Source organism: Chelonoidis abingdonii, chromosome 2 (assembly GCF_003597395.2).
Source record: "Chelonoidis abingdonii isolate Lonesome George chromosome 2, CheloAbing_2.0, whole genome shotgun sequence".
NCBI lineage: Eukaryota > Metazoa > Chordata > Testudines > Testudinidae > Chelonoidis > Chelonoidis abingdonii.
The window spans coordinates 213688475-213710327 of record NC_133770.1 but is presented as its reverse complement, the minus strand read 5'-3'; the positions used below and the strand labels follow the sequence as shown (position 1 = coordinate 213710327).

The 21853-nt window shown below is 39.7% G+C and overlaps 1 protein-coding gene across 2 annotated transcripts in view; it reads right to left on the bottom strand.

Moving 5' to 3' along the window:
* Positions 1-21853, bottom strand: part of MYOM1 (myomesin 1) — a 105564-nt gene that overhangs the window by 38006 nt on the left and 45705 nt on the right. Inside the window, exons 11-22 of one of the 2 annotated variants that reach the window (XM_075062950.1) lie at positions 21206-21347; positions 17524-17723; positions 15376-15432; positions 14743-14867; positions 12749-12932; positions 11895-12069; positions 9641-9762; positions 8334-8660; positions 6273-6469; positions 3801-3927; positions 2796-2980; positions 1634-1748 (exon numbers count right to left, since the gene is read on the bottom strand). In XM_075062950.1, the coding sequence (XP_074919051.1) occupies positions 1634-1748; positions 2796-2980; positions 3801-3927; positions 6273-6469; positions 8334-8660; positions 9641-9762; positions 11895-12069; positions 12749-12932; positions 14743-14867; positions 15376-15432; positions 17524-17723; positions 21206-21347 (1956 nt within the window). The remainder of the gene's footprint in view (positions 1-1633; positions 1749-2795; positions 2981-3800; positions 3928-6272; positions 6470-8333; positions 8661-9640; positions 9763-11894; positions 12070-12748; positions 12933-14742; positions 14868-15375; positions 15433-17523; positions 17724-21205; positions 21348-21853) is intronic. The other variant, XM_075062951.1, reaches the window with a different exon arrangement.

Here is a 21853-nt window from a genome sequence, read left to right as displayed (position 1 = left end):
AGGGCTCCAAGTGTGAGCCCAAATGTCTACACTGCCATTTTATTAACCCCATAGCCTGAGCCAGCTGACATGGGATGTTTTATTGAAGTGTAGACATATCTCAAGGGCTCTGTCCTGCTCTCATTGGCTACTGCCAAAAGTCCCAATGGCTCAAGGAGCTCCTAGAACTAGTCTGCAGCCTTAAATATGTTTATCTTATACTAAATTATGTATTTTAAGGAGATTTTTGGGGTACATTTTTCATCATGGAGTATCAGGTTTAAAAGGGACCTCAGGCAGTCATCTCATCCAACCCCCTGCTCAAAGCAGGACCAATCCCCCCCTATATTTTTTGCTCCAGATCCCTAAGTGGCCCTCTCAAGGGTTGAACTCACAATCCTGGGTTTTAGTAGACTAATGCTCAAAGCATTGAGCTATCCCTCCCTCCTCTTGCAGTGTGTATTTACAGCACAAAAAACTATACCTGCATGAACCTCAGAGTCTTAGATGTTTTACTTTTGTGTTTGGTTTTATTAATTTCATGTATTGTGTGTCAGTTCTAATAACAATAGTATCTCTTATGAGCAGGTTAAAAATCTATGGGCCCAACAGCCTCTTCCTATGGATATACCAATGGAAAGGATCTGGAGACTCATAGAGATTCCTCCATGTTTTTTCTGTTTTATTAAGGGCTATGTCCTCTGTGGAAATAGCAGGGGTCCAGAGCCCAAAACCACAGATACTCAGATACGTATATGAAACCCATGGATCCACTGGAGTTATGGATCCATCTGGGTGGGGATTCTGTGCCTCCACAGCGATTCTTGGGGTCCCTGCTTCTCTCCACACCTTTCTAGCACTGTGGATTCATTGTAGCCATGTTGCAAGCGTTTCTCCAGTCAGCAGCTGCCCTGGGCTCTTCTTGTAAAGGTACTCTCCACAGCAAGGAGGGTGTCTGTGTCAACTTGTGAAAGGATTTACTGTTGGTGCCAAAGGAGAAAAACAACATTCTCCTTGGCCCATTCACAGCCTGTCCCCTCCCCAAGAACTCTCTGTGAGTCAAGGGACAGAAGGGATATGAGCTGCAGTGGCAGCAGCAGCTGATCTCCCTTCTATCTGGGGAAGAGTAAAACTTAAGTGTGGAAGTTACACTCCATGCCCTGATCTAGGGGAACAACTGGACTCTCTATTTATGTATTTATCTGCAATTGCACACAAATATTATTTTACTATACTTTACCCAGGGGGGAGGGATAGCTCAGTGGTTTGTGCATTGGCCTGCTAAACCCAGGGTTGTGAGCTCAATCCTTAAGGGGACCATTTGTGGAAAAAATCTGTCTGGGGATTGATCCTGCTTTGAGCAGGGTGTTGGACTAGATGATCTCCTGAGGTCCCATCCAACCCTGATATTCTATTATTCTATTTGTGTGTATATGTAGTATGAGCACCCAAGTGTATTCAGAAAACTTATTTTATAAAGGAGGTAAAGAGTCACGCTCAACTGGTATCCTTTATAGGAAAAGGGCTTGGTGCATTGGTAATACATCAAAGGACAGATGGGTTCAGTTCCTTTGTGTGTATTCTCTGGTTATGAGCATGTCTGATAAATATGAACCTGTATTAATGCAGATGCAAAACAAGAGTGTAAACGAACCTGGTCGTGTTTCTGCTATGACAGGGTCAGTGGTATCAGAAGGTTTCCCGACACCAGCCTGATTTGTTGCTCGCACCCGGAATAGATAGCTGACACCTTCCTTTAGGCCACTGACCTAGAACAAGCAAGCAGAGAAGCATAGTACACTACTGAGCACTTCATTTTACTCTTCCATATCTATAACACTAGTTTGGGGGCTTGACAATAATATATCTTCCTCTTTTTTTTCCCCCCTCTTTTTTCCCTTGGAAACTTCCACTTTCCTCATGTCCCTCCCATCCAGGCTAACATGACTGTAACTTATTTTTGTTTGCTACTTGAGTTTAGCCAGCATTTTTGATCATGTTATCAATGATGTTAGCACATTTCTGAGAACAGGATGTTTTAACCCTTGTGCAGTCCATCTGCTTCTGCAGGAGCAGAATAAAAATACTGCAGGTCAATTCTGGCTTTTAAAAAAAGTTGTAGTCAGGGTCAATAATTCAAACCATAGCTATTTAGAATCTGGATGTCATTCTCTATTGGCTTATAATGATTTTAACATCCAGTTTGAGGCTACACTACATTCCAATGTCCCTTTAAAAATACACAAGCAAAGATCACATTTTAAAATGAGGTGGTTTTTAAAATGACCTTTGAAATGTACAAATTTCAAATGTATGTATACATTTGTACACTCTTGGAAGAATGTTTAGACTGAAGATACAGTTAATCTTATATTTAGAAATTGCTCCATGAAATTATGTGCCATAATAGCCTAGCCATTTAAATTACAAACTCAAAAAAATGAGATGACAGGGTATATTATGTTAAAACCAGTCATCCTGTCATATTTTCACAGCACACACTTCAGTGATTTGCCATTTGTGTTCACCTTTGAGTCAGGAAATACAGAGGATACATCTGTGTTATAACCTATTTTAGGAATGCCATTTCACTTTGGTAATGCGTTCTTTTATTTTTAGACTTATTGGGCCAAAGTATTTTCCAAGTTAAACCCCTATGTGACTCTGCTAGGATTACATGGATGTAACTGAGGGCACAACATAGCTTGGTAAGTCTAAAACTATAAGGAAGCACTACCAAAATAGAATGGCATACCTAGATCTGACTTCACAGAAGTTGCACTGGTGTAATTGAATTTGGTTCCAAAACTGATTACCTTTAAGAATTTATTTGCAATTGGCTTCTCATTGACACTCCTCCAATGTTCATCTGTTGCTTCTGTTTCCTTCACATCAACATAGTAACCAGTTACAGGACTACGGCCAATATAAACTGGTGGTTTCCACAGTAAAACCAAAGAGTTTTTTCTAACTTCAGTGCATAAGAGATCATGGGGCGGTCCTAAAGGATAAAAAAAAAGTTGTAATCTTGTGAATTAAATAAAGCCCCAAGCAGGCCATTGCATAAAACAAATGAAAAAAGACGGTGCGTAAAACCATTTCAAAAAGACCGTGGTTTAAATTCAGAGTGGGTGTAAGTAGATACAACTCCATTGTACCTGTGAACTTATACAGTCCTGACCATGTTCAAAATGAACTAGCTCCCAAAATGATCCAATTTCCATTTTTTCTAACCTACAATATCTCAATCAAACATAAATGACCAGCCTTATCAAATAACAGGGAGAGAAGTTAATTATTAAACTCATTCATTTGTTGAGAGCCTGATCTAATGCCCATTGTCATTAACTTCAGTGGGTATTGGATCTGGCACTGAACTGACATGCTTAGGATAGGCCTAAAGGGCCTGTTTCTTCACTGCCTTGCACCTTGTGTGGACATCTACACCAGGCATAGATGTAGTATGGGAACCTAAATAGAAAAGAAATAAACAATTAGCTGCAAAGTGGGTATTAAATGCTACCAAACCAAATGAGCAATGTTTACACCCACTTTGCACAGGTGTAAATCACTCTGCAAAGCAGTGAAGAGCCTTATGTGCAGAGCAACTTTACTTCCATTGACTTCTATTGGAAATGGAACTGAGAGCACACAGCAAGTGTAGCAGCAAACCCATAGCAGACCTCAGGATGCAGCCTGCTGAGAATAAGAACAGAACACCGTTCTAGCCAGCAGCATTCCTCTTTCATTTTGTATAGAGTGTAGGTTTGGTATACTCCACTGAATGATGCTGAGCTTTGATGTTTTGTTTAGATTTTTACCTGGAACAGCAATGGTCCATTCTTCACATTTGAAGGATCGAGTAGGGGGGGAAGGTGTTCCAACTCCAGCTAGGTTAGCAGCAGCCACTTGGAATTGGTACACCATGTTTTCCTTCAAATTGTGAATCTGCAGGATTAATAAAAACAATACTCATTAACTTTGCTTTAAAGTTGTAGAAGGAGGTTATACTGATGACTGTCACATATGTAAACTCTAGGATACAAATCCTCTTTATAAAGCCTGTACAATGAACAGGTGAAAGCAAAATTAAAAATCAGTTATGTGTGCTTTCATTTCTTTTCAATTTTTTAAGAATGAAAAGGCACCACAAAAGCTACCTTTGTGCACTGACACCTGGGCAATACCTTCTACAGGCAGCCACTTCTGAGCAAACTGAGGAACGCTTGAGACTATGGGCTTGTCTTTGTGTACAGCACTACAGTGGTGCAGTTGCACTGTTCTAGTTCTTTAGTGAAGACACTACTACACCTGCCAGCAGAGCTTCTCCCATCATCATAGTTAATCAACCCCCAGAGAGGGAAGCTATTTTGAGGGAAACTATGTCGGGAGAGAAGCTCTCCCATCGACATAGCACTGTCTACACAGGGGGTTAGGTTGGTATAACTACATCGCTCAGGGGTATGGATTTTTCACACCGCTCAGTGACATAGTTATACCAATATAGGTCTGTTGTGTAGACCTAGCCTATGAATGTTCTAAATGTGCATAAACTGTAAAAAAAACAAACAAACAAAAAACCCCAACACTCTCTTTACTGTTAGACATTGTGCTAGGTAGGTAGGGAGCAGAGGGTCACCAGCCATGCGTTAATTACATAATTCAGCCTGCTGACGTAGAAGCTGTCCCTGCAGTGGGGTGTACGCTGGCACTCATTTGAAAAGCAGCTGTATTCACCTCTGGCAATTATGTGCTGCAGTTGGTAGAATACTTGCAAGCTGGATCAGGATCTAGCTCCAAACCATGACTTCTTTAGGCCACAGCCAGTCAGCATAGGAGTGGCTCAACCCCCTCATACTCTATTAAGTGCTAATGGCCTCATTTTCAAAGATGCTGGGCATGTGTAGCTACTATTGGTGACATGAGTTCTTAGATACTATGGTGATGGTGCGAGACTGAAAGATAGTTTGTAGCTCGTTCAATAGATAAGTTTGTAGATTGATGAGTACATTCAGGGTATGTCTACACTGCCCATGTTACAGCATGGCTGTGGCGTGACGTGGGCAGTGTAGTCATGCTTTATTGCTGTGGGAGAGCTCTTCTGGCAATAAAAAACAACAAGGGATGGCAGCTTTATCACCGGGAGCACTGTCTATACTGGCACTTTTCAGTGCTAAAACTTTTATCGCTCAGCAGGGTGTTTTTTCACACCCCTGAATGACTAAAGTTTTATCACTGAAAGTGACAGTATAGACACAGCCTTACTGAATGCAGATAATTTGTACTCACACATTTAGGATACATCTACACTACACTGGCAATTGAATGACAAAACTTTTGTCTTTCACAGGTGTTAACTCCCCTCGCCTGAAAAACCAAAATTTTGTTGCGACAAACACCAGTGTGAACAGCACGTTGTCGGCAGGAGCGCTCTCCTGCCAATAGGGTGACCAGATAGCAAGTGTAAAAAAATCGGGACAGGGGTGGGGGGTAATAGGTGCCTATATAAGAAAAAGCCCCCAAAATTGGGACTGTCCCTATAAAATCGGAATATCTGGTCACTCTACCTGCTGACAACGCAAATACCGCTCATTGGGGGTGGAAGTTTTTTGTTGGCAAGAGAGCCGACAAACAGTGGCAACATGGCGTGACTTTTAGCAGCATGGCTGTAGTGACACAGCCATGTCGCTAAAAGCTGTGTAGTGTAGACATAGCCATAGGAAAAAGCTTACCCTACTTTACTCCCACCCACAAAACAGAGGGCAGGGTATGGCACTAAACATTTATATACAAACCCTCTGCATCCGAGAAGTGTTAATGGGTGACTCTTATCATGCTTTAGAAACAAACACTGACAAGAAGCAAAGGACTAGAAGAATAAGATGTTTTACTTTTCATCCTAATACATACCTGATGTAGCATCAGAAATCATTGCGGGCAACGTATTAACCATCTAGGACATGACACAGCTGAATACCTTCTATTAAATTGTAGACCAGGTTTCTGAGTCACATTTAATAGAGTAATAATACTTTTTCACTTATATAGCACCATTCTATCAAGGAACCCAAAATACTTCAAAAAAAGGACAGCATAGCTCTTATTATATCTGTGGCATTAAAGAATGAGCAAACCAATCAAATATTAGACTAGCACTTGTTTGCTATGGAGTATCTCTGACATAAACATCCCAATCCACTGGAAACAATGAATTAGAAGCTGTTTTTCCTAATCTGTTTTGTTACATATATACTTCTGATGCATGCTCAGCAATATGAAAATTAACCTCTTACCCTGTAGGCCCTTTCACTAACTGGTTTAATGTTCGCCTCATTCCATTTTCCAGGAACTCCATCAATCACTTCACGATAGTTCACATAGTAGCCAGTAATTTCAGCTCCGCCAATGATTTTGGGCTGTTTCCATCCCAGCACCATTGAGTCACGAACACTTTCAAGTACAGTGATGTCATAAGGTGGAGATGGGGCAGCTGTGTCAACATGAACATCATATGAATAGGCAGTAATCATTCTACTAGTCAAATGAGCATTTGTCTGGCTTTCCCATCTTGTCAGGAAAAACTCCATTTGTAGTCAATGGAAATTTTGCTGGTATAAGGAATGCAGGATTAAGGCCTCCATAAGCCCAATAAAAAACTAAGCTACATAAGCATTAGTTATACAGCAGTGTTTGATATTTGAGAAACGAGCTGATACACAGTGAAAGTGTGTGTCGCAACTGCAGCTCTCATACAAGTGAGCAGGTTTCATTTTCAATACAGTGAAAGATCAGAAACTAAAACTAACCATAACAGACTTGCAAAATTTTGGAGATGCAATGATTTGTTTTCTTTTGCTGAAACCAAACTTTTTCCCACACTCAATTTTTTCTTTAGTTCCTTTTTTACACCACAGTCCCATGATGAGAAAAGAGGTAATGCAACACCACCTACTTCCTCATTTTTGGTCTCTTAATGTTATAATGATATCATTGCACCCTTTGGGTAAACTTACCTTACTGAAGGAAAGCACAGCCACAGCTGTCTGATCAGAAATGGAAGAGGCCTGTTTCTGGAGCTTACTTCAAAAATATCTGGAGCACAATTCTTTTTTTTTTTTTAAACCAACACAGAAAGCATGAAACTTCAGTCCTGCAACTGCACCCACCTTCTTACAATATATCCTACATACATGTCAGTGGAATATTTGTACACAGAGTATTTACCACAGGTCAGCTGTTGCCAATACTTAGGAACTCTTTGTCTCACTTTGGATGGAGCTCAGATAGAATTTTGAATGACCTCATTTGCTGAATGTTCTTCCAGAATAATTCATCATCCAGTCAGCAAAAACTTTTTTTAATTAGTAAAGGAAACCCGCAGAAAAAACCCTATTGCCTTTGAAATCAAGGATAACTCTATCAATAATTAACTACATTTAATTTAATATATTGTGCAGGAAACTATTGCTGAAGTGTACTCAACTGTAGGTAGGTATACCTTTAGACAGGTGCTCAGATATCACAATGATGGGCATATATTGTGGATGATGTATAAGAAAAGTCTGATTGTGTATTTATTACAGTAATTCCCCCTGATTTCTTATTGTCCTGTTTAACAGGTGGTGTCAGCATAGCTCTACTGAATAACCAGTTTATACCAGCTGAAGATCTAGCCCAGTGTCCTTAAGTATGGTTGATGCTAAAGTGTTGATTGCATATAACTGCTGTGTGTGCACTTACAAACTCGATGGGTTTTCTCCATTAAAGTATTACTGTCAACTAACAAATACAATATATACCATTCACTAGCACTATACCTTAAAGTATAAGAAGTCTAAGCATAAATCCACAAAGGAACTCAAAATATCTGATAACAGCAGAGGTGTTTCTGCTCACTATCATGTAACAATTAATTCACAAGATTTTATTTCCTTTGTATATAACATAGAGTCTGAATATCAAAACTCCTTATAGAGAATGAATTGCTGGCAGGTGTTAAAAATCCCTCTGACTATGCAATACAAGCTTTGTTGCTATCCTCAGAAATACCACCAAAGTGATTTAGAAGTCATGATATTGTTGGATACATAGCTGTAATATATAAAGTAAAGTAAAGCAAGCTATTAAATTAGTAAATGATTTTAAATGTTTTGCTGTCAACAGACACACTTTATGGGAAATGGTTCCCCGTACCATTCCATGCATAATAACCCTTAATGAAAAGCTGAGCATGTAAATGGATTTGATGGAAGATGCATCATTGGTGAGAATGTCCATTGTGACTTGGATGATAAGAGATGAAAATTTCTGAGATGAATGTGCTGAAATGGTGAAATCTATTTATTAGCTCTCACCTATATCTTTCTTCTCTTTCATTTTCTCCAATGCCAAAGGGTCACCAGGTTGAGTCTTACTTGCCTGCTTAGCAGCTCCCTTCTGTGGTGAAGGTGTAGGAACATTCTCAACCGTTTCTCTTACTTCACTGACTCCTGTACTCTCCAGCTTATCAGAGCTACTGGGTACCACATGTCTGTTAAATTTAGCATTGCATTTTAGCAAAGCATCTGTGTCAAAGATAGGCTGGGAGGACTCATGCATGCCTTCCCAGGAGGTAGTGTAGTCTGTTAGTCCACCAGCTTTACCACTCAGTTCAGGACACACACCATGAAGCAATCCTCCCCCTGCAATTGCCAGAAAATAACAGACATTTTGAATTAGACATCATTCCTTTTTCTTCATTTATTCAACTGAATGAAGAAATGACCACAAAGAACAACACAGGCAGGACATGAATAAACATGATTTTTGCTGACGTTATGATATGTTTCGACTCACAAGAAAGTGAAAAACATATAGTATCTCCCAATCTTCTCACTACAAGTAATGTTTTTTTTAATGGTGTATATTTTACAGCACAGATGTGACAGTCCATAATCTGGAAAGCTAATAGAAGTAAAATGATTGTCACTTGCCACACTTCTTTTAAGATTAGATCTTTTTACCCATATTTGTGATTGTTTCAGCTCATCTTTAGAAGTGCCTCTTTCTTCTGCCACACTTGTCTTCTGAGGTTGGGAGGTATGTCAGTTTGATACAAATAGAGTTAGAATGTTGAAAACATACAATTTATTCTGGTTCAGTGAGTTCATTAGTCTCCTTATGTTAGTTCAGGCAAAACAGAAATAGCTCATCAACAGTATGGAGGATGCACAGGGCTTTAGGAGGTTTACAGAAGAGAATGACAGCATTATTAGTAGGTTCAGGTATGAAAATAAATCAAGCCCTTAGATTTAGGAACTGACTTTACGCAGGATGATGTGTATTAGAGGTGATTTATATCACAATATGAAATTAGATTGGCATTCCATTTTTCAGCGTAACTATGACGTGAACTTAACAGCGTTTTCATACAGTGGCTCATGAATAACATCTGAGGAAGCCTGGATGGTGAAGATGAACAATCTACAAGTGCGCAGTGACTGAGTGACTGTAAAAGTATGGCTGTGAAGCATTACACATGATATGACCAATGGGAAAATCATTATCTGTGGACAATACTGTAAAACAACATAATTAGTTACAAATAATTACTGGAAAAAAAAAATCTGGAATCATTCAATTTTTTGTTTACTATTGACCATGGCAATGGAACATAGCTTACCAATGGCTGCTTTGACTTCAATAGGCTCTGATTCCTGTGAATATTCACTGAGTCCAGCTGCATTAACAGCTCTGACTCGGAAAATGTAGTTCTCACCAGTGAGGAGTCCATGGCAAATGAATCTAAAGCAAAACAGTAAAGGAACACTTAGAAAACCCTTACCCGCTGTAGTGAATGGGAGTTTTCCATTGACCAGGATTTCACCCCTTTAGTAGCTATACTGCAGTGAGACAACATACAAAGGAGACTCGGATATCAGCAAGAAGGCTAATATGAAATTTTATCTCAAGGAAGCAAGTAGGTTTGTTTCAGTAATAATGTCTGGAAATGACTGTCAAACTGATCTGTATGTGAGCAGTTCTTATGCTAATTTAAGGATTCTGTCTCTTAAAAGTGAGGCTTATGGAAGTGTGCAAACAGAGGTGAAATATGGAAAAATAAAATGAGTATGTTACTTTTTGTGAAGAAGTTAATGATCATTGCTCCTTTTAAAAATGAAATATTCATTTAATTGCCGTATTAACCCCCTATGGGATTGATCTTGCACAGCCCAAGTATGGATAGTGGCAGGGCAGGGATAAGTACAAGTTATAATGTGATGGGCAGGATAAGGAGCACTTCTCAGTAAGCAATCAATTACTTCTGCCTAGTAGGAGGAGAAAGGTCAAAGAATGGAGGGCACAGCTAAGCACCCTAATTGCATAACAAGGATCGAACTCATGTCTCCTGAGACATGCCCATTCTCTAACACCTACCACTTTTTTCCTTGAGCTTATGAGAGTATGGAAGTTGCTGTGTCAGGGGGTAGCTTCCTTCTGCTCAGTGCAGAGGAGTACACAGACTTAATTGCACCCACACGCAGCATCTGCTCACGCTTGTACTTCTCAACAGGTACATCACAAAGACTTGCAAGACCTAGACCTGTCTGCTTCAGTGCCATGCTTATAAAGCTAGGTGTAAAGTTATGTGGCTAGTATGAGTTTCTGCTAGAATTTGTCTTCAACCATACTAGAAAAATTACAATTAACCATGAAAGTTACAGTAACTATAGGGAATAAGAGCAGAAAAAAAAGATGTCAGAATTTCAGCTTCAATTTCTTGCTTCTAAACATCACACAGCAACCTCCTTAACGTTTAAATAGAGGAGTCAATAGTGGACAGAAGGTTGATGTACATTTTTGCCCAGGCAACATCTTCATTACACTATCACATAATAAATAGTAATGGTTGTAAGTGTTTCATGGCAGGGACCATCTTTTACTCTGTGTTTGTAAAGTCTTCAATACAACGAAAGCCCCTCAATGCTGACTGGAACCCAAGCATGCTAGTTATACAAATAAATAATAATTCTCTATCATGGTGGCTAATAATTGTAATGTTAACAATATTAATCAGTTATTATAATAGGTTATAATAAGCCAGAGCTGGCTGTCGATTACAACATAAATATTCAATAACTCCCTTGAATTCAATGGAATTTCTCTGGATTTACAGCAGTGTAACCAGGATCAGCTCAGAATTTGCTAATTAAGAGCCTGATTCTTAGATTCTTACTCAGGCAAAATTCCTGTTAGGACAAATTTTGGTTTAATTTATGAAGGTGTAAATCTGGAGTAACTTCATTGACTGACAGAATGAATTTAGTATGAATAAAGGATGTGAGTTGTGTATGCAAGGAATTAGTACATTTGCAATGTAGCATGGAATTTTCTAATGTGCTCATGAGTCTCTTTGATGATAAAAGTGAAATAGCAGTGACAGGAAGGGCAGTTGGAGGGAAAGCAGGCACATTTGCTGGTGTCATATTAGTTATACAGTTCTAGAAATATTTACCATTGCCCTTCAAAACTGAGAGCTTTGCTCCCAAACACCATGCAATCTAGTTTTCTAAGTTTGCAAGCGCACTCATTCTTTATCTTACTATTTTGTACTATTGTACAATAGCTAACCTATTTGTTACTCTGGTTCTTCCCTTGCTTGCTGCCACTTCCCTTTTCTGTTTGTTTGTTACACTTATTTGTTGCCTCTGAATTCAAATTAGCTTGTAAGTTTTTTGGGGTCAGAGACCATGATTTAATATAAGTTTGTATTGCACCTAGTGAAATGTGGCCCCAGTCTTGATTCAGACCTTAGTTTGCTACCATAATACTAGTTATACTATTATTGTTATAGCCATAAAGTAGGTAAAGCAGCAAACAAACTTGCCATGCTTGGGGACCAGCAAACCTGCTTTCCATGTTTTTATGTCCACTACCTTGTGCCTTTCACTGGATTGTTATTGCTTGGTTCCCAATGGCCAGATCCAGCTATGCTTGCTTCTACATAGTACCCAACCAACTCCTTGGCATCTTTAGATTCTGTCCAAGTGACAACCACTGAGGTATCTGTATTCCTGGTTGGTATAATACGGCCTGGGGCTTTGGGAATATCTAGAGGGACAAATAAAAATAAATTAGTGACCAATAAGGGTAAAATTTACCAGCATCAAAATGAGGATCACATTCTGCTCTTGATTATGAACGTGTGAATCCAAGCAACTCCAATGACTTCATCTGAGTTTCTATATTCCAAATTTACACTAGTACAACTCTGAGTAGAAGTCAGCCCTCAACTTCTAAAGCTTCTAAAGTAGCCAGCATTACTCTATTGTGGCTACTATCTTGGATTTTCCTCCACAAGAAGTCCCTGTATCAACTTTAGAAGTATAAGATTTAGTTTTGGTTTAGATTGCATAATTTGATAAAATAAAAACAATTAGAGTTGGTCAAATCTGGGAAATTCTTTTCTGTGAAAATTTTCAAATGAAATAAAACATTTTTTATCCAAAAAAATTGTCATTTTTTTATTATTATTTGTGGTCTTTGCAGTTATTTGCATGATTATTTGAAGCCTTTGATGCCCTTGGTTAGCATCTGCCACCTCAATATATACTAAAGGATCCCCAATTCAAGTCACAATGAACAATGAAATAAAGAACAAATCACTGTCTACCATTCACAGTTGTATCAATTATGGAGCATCCATGTGTCTGCTTCAAGCAAAATAACTACCCGATGCTCTTAAAGGGTTGCCACAGACAGAGGATAATATGTCCGATTATACACTTACCAAGTTTGTCACCCACCACAGTAGCTTCAGTTGCTTCTGAGGGCTCACCAATGCCAGCTGAATTACAACAGCGAACACGGAAACTGTAAGATTTCCCTTCAGCCAGGTCAAAAACAGCAAAGCGAGGAGACTTTACAGGGATCTCAGTGTTCACTCTCTGCCAGTTCTCTGTGCCTGCAGTACACTACATTCAAAACAAGAAACAGCCATTAGGACAGATTTATTCAATGCACAGAACTTAGCAGACAATCTAGACTGCCAAGAAGTTCCATCTGACTACCAACCCCACAGCTGTTATGAAAGATGGGGAGCCACATTCTTCTTCTTCTTGGCCAGGCCTCAGAATGTGTAAATAGACTTCCCACCTCATGAGTTCTCCGAGTGATCATCCATTCCTAAAGGCTTCCTGTTTTCACTATGTCATAGCTGATACATCCTAGAATTCTTTTTGCGTAGGAAGCACTACCACTGCGAGGACCAATTTTGCATCATATCCTGGGATCAGTGCTCCAGTTCTTGCTTTGGCTGTAGAATTTTCAGGAAGGGAAAAGAAGCATCTTTCACAGAAAGGTGTCCAGTACCATCAGAGGTGCAAAACAGTAACATCACTACAGTGCTTCTTGGAGCTCTCTGGCCACTCCAGAACATCCTTTCAGGGTGGACTGCAGCACAGAATACACTAGCAATGTGCAGTCCCTGCTCTCTTCTAAATCCAAAGAATGTGATTGTTGGAGGCTGCTGTGAAGGGCTTCAAAGTGGAAGTGGTTCCTTGCACTTTCTCCCTTCCCTTATGTACTAGGTCATGATCAGCCACAATATGGCCTTGATTTTTCAGGGGCGGGGGAGGGAAAAGCAAGTGAATTGAATTTGTGGCTGATGCTTATTCCAGGTGGCCAGAAGTATTGCATATGACGAACACTTCTGCTACCAATATTATTGAGAAAATAAAGAATATGTTCATTCAATGTGGGTTACCTAAATAGTCCTCTATTTGTTTGAGGAATTTCAAATATTCCTCTGGAAAGCGTTAGTAGCACACACCACATCTGCAGTCTGTCACTCAGCATTCAATGGGCTAGCAAAACATTTACTTGTGCAGACGCTTAAAAGGGCATGATGGTAAAAAACAGAGGCAGAACCCTGCCACGCTGTGTTGCAGATTTTCTTCTGTCATGTATACCACAGTCCGTTGTACAGAAAATTCATCATTCTTTAAATGTACTTTGCTAATTAGATTTGATTTACCAGATTCACAAAGTAAAGAACCCACAAAGTATGTCTCTCATGATTTTACGCCTAGATCAGTAGGGAACAAAAAGGGGGAAAAAAACAAGCATTGTCAGGAGGATTTGGGGAGCAGTAACAGACCTGGAAGAGCTAAAAAGGGAGAAAATTAAGAATTACATTGGCCAGCAGGTACAACACAAAGATTCAGAAAAGAGAGGGCACTAAAATTAAGACTGATGATTGTGTATGACTGGAAAATAAATGTGTTGTGCTTGTTATCAGCCAATGAAAATATTACTATAGAGGATGAATGTGAGAATACAGATGAAGAAGGAAAAGAAAAGTTGATGCCAAATGGCCCTCCTGAGGAACATCTCCAGCCACAGTGTGAACCCAGACCTTCCACAAGACTAACCTTATTTACACAGGTCAGAATCCTACACATACCTCCTTTCCCTGTACTGCACCCTTATGTAGAAAGTCTATCTGTTAAGAGGTGGGCCCATGATGTAGTTCAAGTGAGAGGCACACTCTGCTTTCACTTCCGTGGAGATTTTATCTTTGTTCTTTTTTTTCTGTGGTTTTCCTCAATCAACAGTAAAAGTCATCTAGACTGAGTGTACATGTTTTGCTCTTTGAATATGGAAAAGACAATAGTCTGAAAGTCTCAGTATAAAGGGTAGAGTAGCTTGGGAAGATTAGACAAGATGGCAGAGCAAACTTTTAAGATGATGACACTTCTCTTTACTTTGATGCCACGATTTTACCTTTTCCACAAAGTACATGACACCCTCATGACCCCGTTCTCCAGGGGGTTTCCAGCTGAGCACAACATAGTTCTTGGTGGCTTCAATAACATGGAGGTCTGAAGGTGGGCCAGGAACAACACCCTCTGTAGAACAGGACAGAAGAGAAGGAAGTTTATGTTTGAATCAGGTAGCTAGGTTAGCCGAGTCCCTAGCCCTACCCCAGGTACTCCTGAGAAAACATCAATAGACTTATTTCTGTCAAGTCAGATAATTTCAAAGCTAAGTGATTTTATAATTCCTCAAAATGTGCACTGACTTATTTGCATTTCTGAATCATTATCCTGATGAAAGCATAAATCAAGTATCTCATGCGGATCTCACTGTTTTGGGGTCTGATTTCTTTAAAAAATAGCAGAATTAAAAATAACTAAATACTGTTTTGGAATTTGCATAAATTGTTTTCATGTTTATTTATTTAGACCTAAATAATATAAGCCATGACAGCTAACCTCAAAGGTATTTTAGGCTACAGAGATTTTAACTGTAAAGGACTTTGGGTCCAATCGAAAGCCCATTGAAGTCAGTACAAGTCTTTCCATTGACTTCAATCAGCGTTAGGTCAGACCTTTTTAAGAGAAGATATGTGTTTACCTGCAGGTTCTTCCTCAGTGACAATAATCTGTCCTGTCCAGGGAGCGGAAGGATGACCTGAAATAGAGAGTAGATTTATTATAGGAGTGAAACAGTAATGAAAAAGTAACTCATTTACTATTCAAAGCAAATGGTTGGAATGACATGAGATTTATGTAATCTCCATCAAAGATACTGAATGTTCTGGACAAAGGTTTTAAAAAATGATTTTAGAGTTATTATTCAAATGTCAGTTTAAAAACAACAACAACAACAACAAAAACTATACACACAGTATTTAAGAAATCCTGGACACATTGGGTAGTGCACTGCAGCCCATTAGCTGCACTGTAAACCTCTTTTATTTGTACCAAGAAAATGAGCCTGTGCCGACAGGGTTTCAGTAATGAAAATGGACTACATTAACAAAGGCCAGATTGAAAGCTTGAGTCCATTAACCAACAGATGGACTGGCTGGAAGACATTTTATTCTAAGTGGCAGAAATCCTGCAATGGTTATTAGATTGACCCAGGAACTGGGAAAGTCTCCCAGATTTTCTCTCTGCCAGTCCAGTGCGTTGTTCTGCCTATTAGACTATTAACCTGTTCAATGCACCTTCACCTTGGAGTAGCAGATCTCCTCACAGATGAAAGTCAGATCTGCTGAGTTACTTTTCTGAATTGCTGCAGGGCCATGAAAGGTAGAAAAAAGAGAAGAAAAGAAGGGGATTGAAGAGAGGATCATCCAGGAGTAAGATAGACTAAGTGAGGGGCAGCATGGAGGTGAGGAAGGGGAGAGACAACAAAGAGGAGGGGAGCATGCTATGTAGATCAGGCTTCCTTCTCATGGACAAGCTCCTCACTCATTCCAAGTCTTGTCTTTCCACTCTCCCCAACAAGAAAACAATAGAACAATGCCTCCCAAGTCCCAGGTTGCACAACTCCTCTCTGAGCAAGGTGGCAATTAACTTTCCTGGGCATTTAGAGCCAGAGCCTTTCCCTAACATTTCCTTTTCTTTCATTTCAAGTGGGGTATTTTGGTCATCTGACTACAGCGCTGGCTGGCAACCCCTGTGGCATCACTTCTGTGGCTCCGCATGCCATTTGAACAACTGAGGACAGGGTTCAGTACAGTATTTCCCTCACCCTGACTTGTTTTAATGACAAAAACTTCAGAACAGAGTGGGAAGACCTGGACTTTAGGCTTGTGTTTCAGCATGGGATGGATACTTGGAAGTAAAAATAAACATTTAAATAAAAATCTACCATCAGCGCTTGGAAGGTCTTTTTGTCATTGAAAAAACAAAACTGGCAGTCCAGAGGATAAGGAGTGTGACTCACAAAACATTAAATTTCAAGTAAAGTGTTTGAGCTTGATTCTCCACTGGCCTACTCCAGTTTTATGCCGGTGTTACTCCATGGCTTTGATTGAATTAGGCTCCCTCACCTGCTACACAGCAAGAGACTATTCATGGAATCTGCAAATAAAACAAAAGCAGCACTCTCCAAGAAACTGCTCTGCTCCTTTTTTTTAATTTTCTGTAAGTACACAGCTTTGTATTTCAGATAACAAAAAGACAAGCTTTGGCGAGAACGTTCAGCCTTTAAGTTTGGGGGGTTTTCTTGGCAAATCCAAGTTTACAAAAGATGATATTTTGTTTTTGCATTACTCCCTCTTGTGGAAACTTTGAGGACTTACAAAACAAATGTGCATATATTCTTGCAGAAGTAAAATTTCCTAAGCCTCTTAGGGCAGTGGCTCTCAACCTTTCCAGACTAATGTATCCTTTATAGGAGTCTGATTTGTCTTGCGTACCCCAAGTTTCACCTCACTTAAAAACTACTTGCTTACAAAATCAGACAAAAATTTGAAAGTGTCACAGTGCACTCTTACTGAGAAATTGCTTACTTTCTCGTTTTTATCATTTGGAATATAAATATTGTCCGTGCATTTCAATGTATAGTATATAGAGCAATATAAACAAGTAATCGTCTATATGAAATTTTAGTTTGTATTGACTTCTGTAGTGCTTTTTATGTAGCCTGTTGTAAAACTAGGCAGATATCTAGATGAGTTGTACCCCATGGAAGACCTCTGCAAACTCCCAGTGGTATGTGTACCCCTAGTTGAGAACAAATGTCATAGGGAATATATTGAAAAACTCTTACTTCTAAGCCTAGCTCTGTCAGCAGGATCCAGAGCTGCCACAGGCTCAGAAACCCGGGATGGTATGCTTATTCCAGCTTTATTCACAGCTCGGACTCGGAATATATAGGAGCGACCTTCTATCAAACCCGTGACAGGGAAACGAGCAAACTTCACCGGAGTCTCATTGCATTGGGACCAGTGAGTGGTGCCAACCTCACATCTGAAAAAACAAACATTTCAAGTAGTACTGAAGATGGAAAGAGAAAGAGAACTCCGAGCACACACCCCTAATACTCCAAACAGCTGTTCATGTACATTGTTGATCCTACCAGCCTGCCTAACAGCTTCACATATTGCCAACATAAAAACAGCTTCACAAAGTGCTCAGGGCTCAAATACCTTATGTGAATGCTGGCACTAAATCTCCTGCAGCTGCATTGCTTCTTTCCTGAGGTAGTGAAAAAGAAATTTAACCCTATTCACTGATTAAATGCTTTAAAGTGTGCCTCAGAATGTTCAATGCGAGTTTCGAATTCAGCATGGGAAATGAAACACACAACTCCCCTTCCTGTTTATAGGAGACGAACTCCTCTGCCTTTGCACTGAAAATTTACATCCTCTGCTGAACATCCAGCATATATAATTAGCTTCATGGGACATAAAAACATATGCTGTGTGTTCTGTGGGAAGGTGGATAGACTCCACACAGCACCTAGATGGGATAGGGTAAAAAAACCCTCTAGCATATAATCAGACATCATAGCACATTGAATGCTGCCACTATTATTAAGGGAGGCAGTGACTGCAAGCAGTGCATCAGCAAGGCTTAGTTGTCCAGCAGTAGTTCCATGGCAAAATGCTGGTGAGCCTACCAGGCAGAAATAACCTGAGTCTCTGGGGAAGAGAACTGTAACTCACGGCAGGGAAGGTGTTCAAGAGAGGCTGAGGTTTTTAGGAGACCAGGCTGGTGGTCTAATTAATTTGTTTCTTCCTATTCACAATAAAGCTGAAAGAAACTCTGCACTTCTCTCATGCTTGAACTATGCGCTGAAGGAAGCTTTTTTCCTTGTGGGGAATCAGTTATGGAAAAGCCAATTTATCTTATTAGAAACCCAGCACGGCAGGTTCATTTTGTTTTATCTGTCACTGCTCTAGCCAGCCCATCTGCATTCATGATATATAACAAGACAAAGATCTATCTTCACTGGCCTCCCAGTTTCTAGGAACATGATAAATAAGAAGATAAACTAGCAGCTGCATTAACATTTTTGTTGCCTCTGAAATAACTGTTTGGGTAGATATTACTCTGCCTAAATAGTTCTCTGAACCCATAAGAAAGCCTTTGCTTTTTGACAGCTATTATTGTTAGTATTACAGCAGCACCCAAAGGTCCCAATCAGGATTGCAGCATGATAGTCTTGTGGCCAAGGTGCTGGGCTGGGTCTCAGGAAATGCGAGTTTAATTCCTGGCTCTACCACCGCCTCTGTAATCTTGGGCAAGTCACTTAGGGGCTAGGCACCAAGCGGGCTTATCAAAAGTCAGCATCTTTAGGCACTTGAACACCTTTGAAAATTTGTCCTCTGTTGCTTCTGTTCCCTACCTGTAAAACAGGGACAATCTATCTGCCCTAGGTATTTAATTGTATCACATCCTGTAGTAGTTGAGCACCTCACTCTCTTTAATGTATTTATCATCAGAACAATCTCTGAAGAAAGGAAGTACGATCATCCCCTTTTACAACTAAGGCAGAGGGAGAGTGACTTGCCCAAGGTCACATAGGAAGTCTGGGGTGGTGCAGGGACTTGAACCAGCCTCTCCTGAGTCCCAACTGCCCTAACCACTGGACCCTTTTCCACTCTTTATCTGTCTTGTATATCTTAGATTGTAAGTTCTTTGGAGGCAGTGACTGTCTCTTGTTCTATGTTCATATAGTGAATGGGCTCTGATCCTATATGGTACTATTACAATATAAAGAATTAAAAACAAATGTGCTCAGCACTGCACAAACAAATAAAGAGAGCAAGTCCCTACCCCAAAGACTTCACAGTCTTATTTACGACAAGATGTAACAAATGAGTATGGAAGGGAGGGTGAAGGTAACAATAATGGGAACAGGTGGTTACATACACAATAAGCAGGTTTTGAGTCAATTTATTAAAATGATATAAACAAACAAAAGAAGTAGTGATCTCAGTAAGCCCTACTGACCACATGCCTGGCCATTATCTGTTGACAATTTACTATAGGCACCAAGGCAGAAATAAGTCTTGAGGAGGGGTTTAAGAATAGTGATGAATATTTGCATTTGTAAGATCCAAACATAAGTACAGAGCTAAAAGTAGAATATTAACATCCTCTGTGGATTGACAAACCAGAGGGTAATAAGAGATATCCTGTGGCTGAGCTAGCAGTTACCTGACTTGTTGACTAACATTGTTTGATATTAGTTCAGTTTCAAAATTAATTATTTTTCAGTGTCTTGTTCTGTTGTTTTTTAATTCCTAGGGGGGTGAGGAATGGAATTTCGACCAAGCTCATTTCAGTTAGGACACTATGGGACACTGGAAAATGATCAAACAAAAGAAAGTGTGCTTGAATTGAACACTGATCTACTTAGAACTGCCCCAAGGTCTAGGTCTCTCATTATAAATCCTTATACACACTTCTGAATAAGCAGATTAGAGTTGCCAACTCTCATGATTTTATCAGGAGTCTTACAATATTTGGTGTATTCCATAAAGCCCCAGCTCCTGGAATCCTGTGATTACATCTCAGAATAGCTCCATGGCTGGCTGAGGCAGAAGCAGACATAGGTTGAAGCTCAGACTGGCTAGTGTGAAAACAGGGATGAGCTAAAGCAGGAGCACAGGCAAGCTGTCATGTCAGAACTACTAAGCAATGAGACTGCTCCTAGTCAAGTAATAATGTTGAAGAGAGTGGAGAGACTGCTTTGCTTAGCGCTTATGTACCTGCTTTGGGATCAGGTGAGTGAGTCCTCACCAGTGGTTTGGCTGAACCCTGGTTAAATGGCACAGGCCTTATCACAAGACCTGCAGCAAATTGCCTCTGATGACTCATCACACTCTCTGGCTCAGGGATGACTTATCAGGTTTAAACAGGCTCAGGGGTAACTCAGAGCTGACTCATCACATTATGTGAGCATCTCAGCTCTCATTTTTTTAAAAAGTAATTTGCAGAGAAAAGCTTGGCAATATGATTTGAGCATACCCCAAATGTTCAGAAACCTAAAGGCAAATATAAAGAACTCAGCATATATTATTTGATAACCAATACCATGATTTTTTGGTGCCTGACATGATTTCTGAATACTTGGGGTTGGCAATACTGCAGAAGGAATCCCAGGCTGACTCATTAAGGGCCTGATTCTGTGAATTACTGAACACTGTCTGCATGGTACTGAGGACTCGACTCCAACTGAAGTCAAAAGGAGTGCAGAGTAAGGAGCAACTCACAAGTTTATTTGCTAAATAATTAAGGGCCCAAACCAAATCCCACTAAACTTAATGGAAATAAAATTAGGCCCTAGGAGTCTGAATCAGAAAAAGAAAAGCAGTTTTTTTAGCTATTAAGAAGAGCTACAAATGACAATATAGCATTCTATGCCACTAAATTATGATTAGGCTGTTGAATAATAATGATCAGCAATACATTAGTAGGTATAGTTTGTCATAAATACTGACTTATCAATAAAGTATCCAAGGATGGGGCTTCCTCCATCAACAGCAGGTTGTTTCCAGGAGATGATGACATAATCTTTGTTAGCATCCAAGCACTCCACATCCAGTGGCGAAGCCGGGGCTCCTGGCATTTCGGCATCTGCATCTATGAAGATGGAGATTTACATTTTTAATCTGAGTCACGGTTTTTTCAAAGTTACTCTTTAAGAGCCAAACTCTGTTCCCACTGAAACCAATGAAAGTTTTACCACTCACTTCAGTGGGACCAGGATTGGGTCCTACATCTTCCATATTACTATAGATTTCTTTTTCTTTTATCAATATTTACTAACATCCAGTATGTTGCAGCATATTGTAATCATTGATCGAGGCCCTCTAAAACAAACCAAATCAGGAATGTGGCATCTTGATTAAGATACTACCATACTTCAAGTGAAATCTCTTGGATGATTAAATATCATCCTGTTGCTCTAATGAAGTAAAATATCAAACTCTGTTCTCTTAGCACTGGACTGTAGCTCAGGCAATGTTGTTTGGATCTAGAGTGTTGTAGTTTTCAAGGACAAAGAGTGATATGGTACACTTTTGTGAGCTCACTGACATGTTTTATGATGAAATTACAAGTTGATGAAATGTTATTCAGTTTCAGAC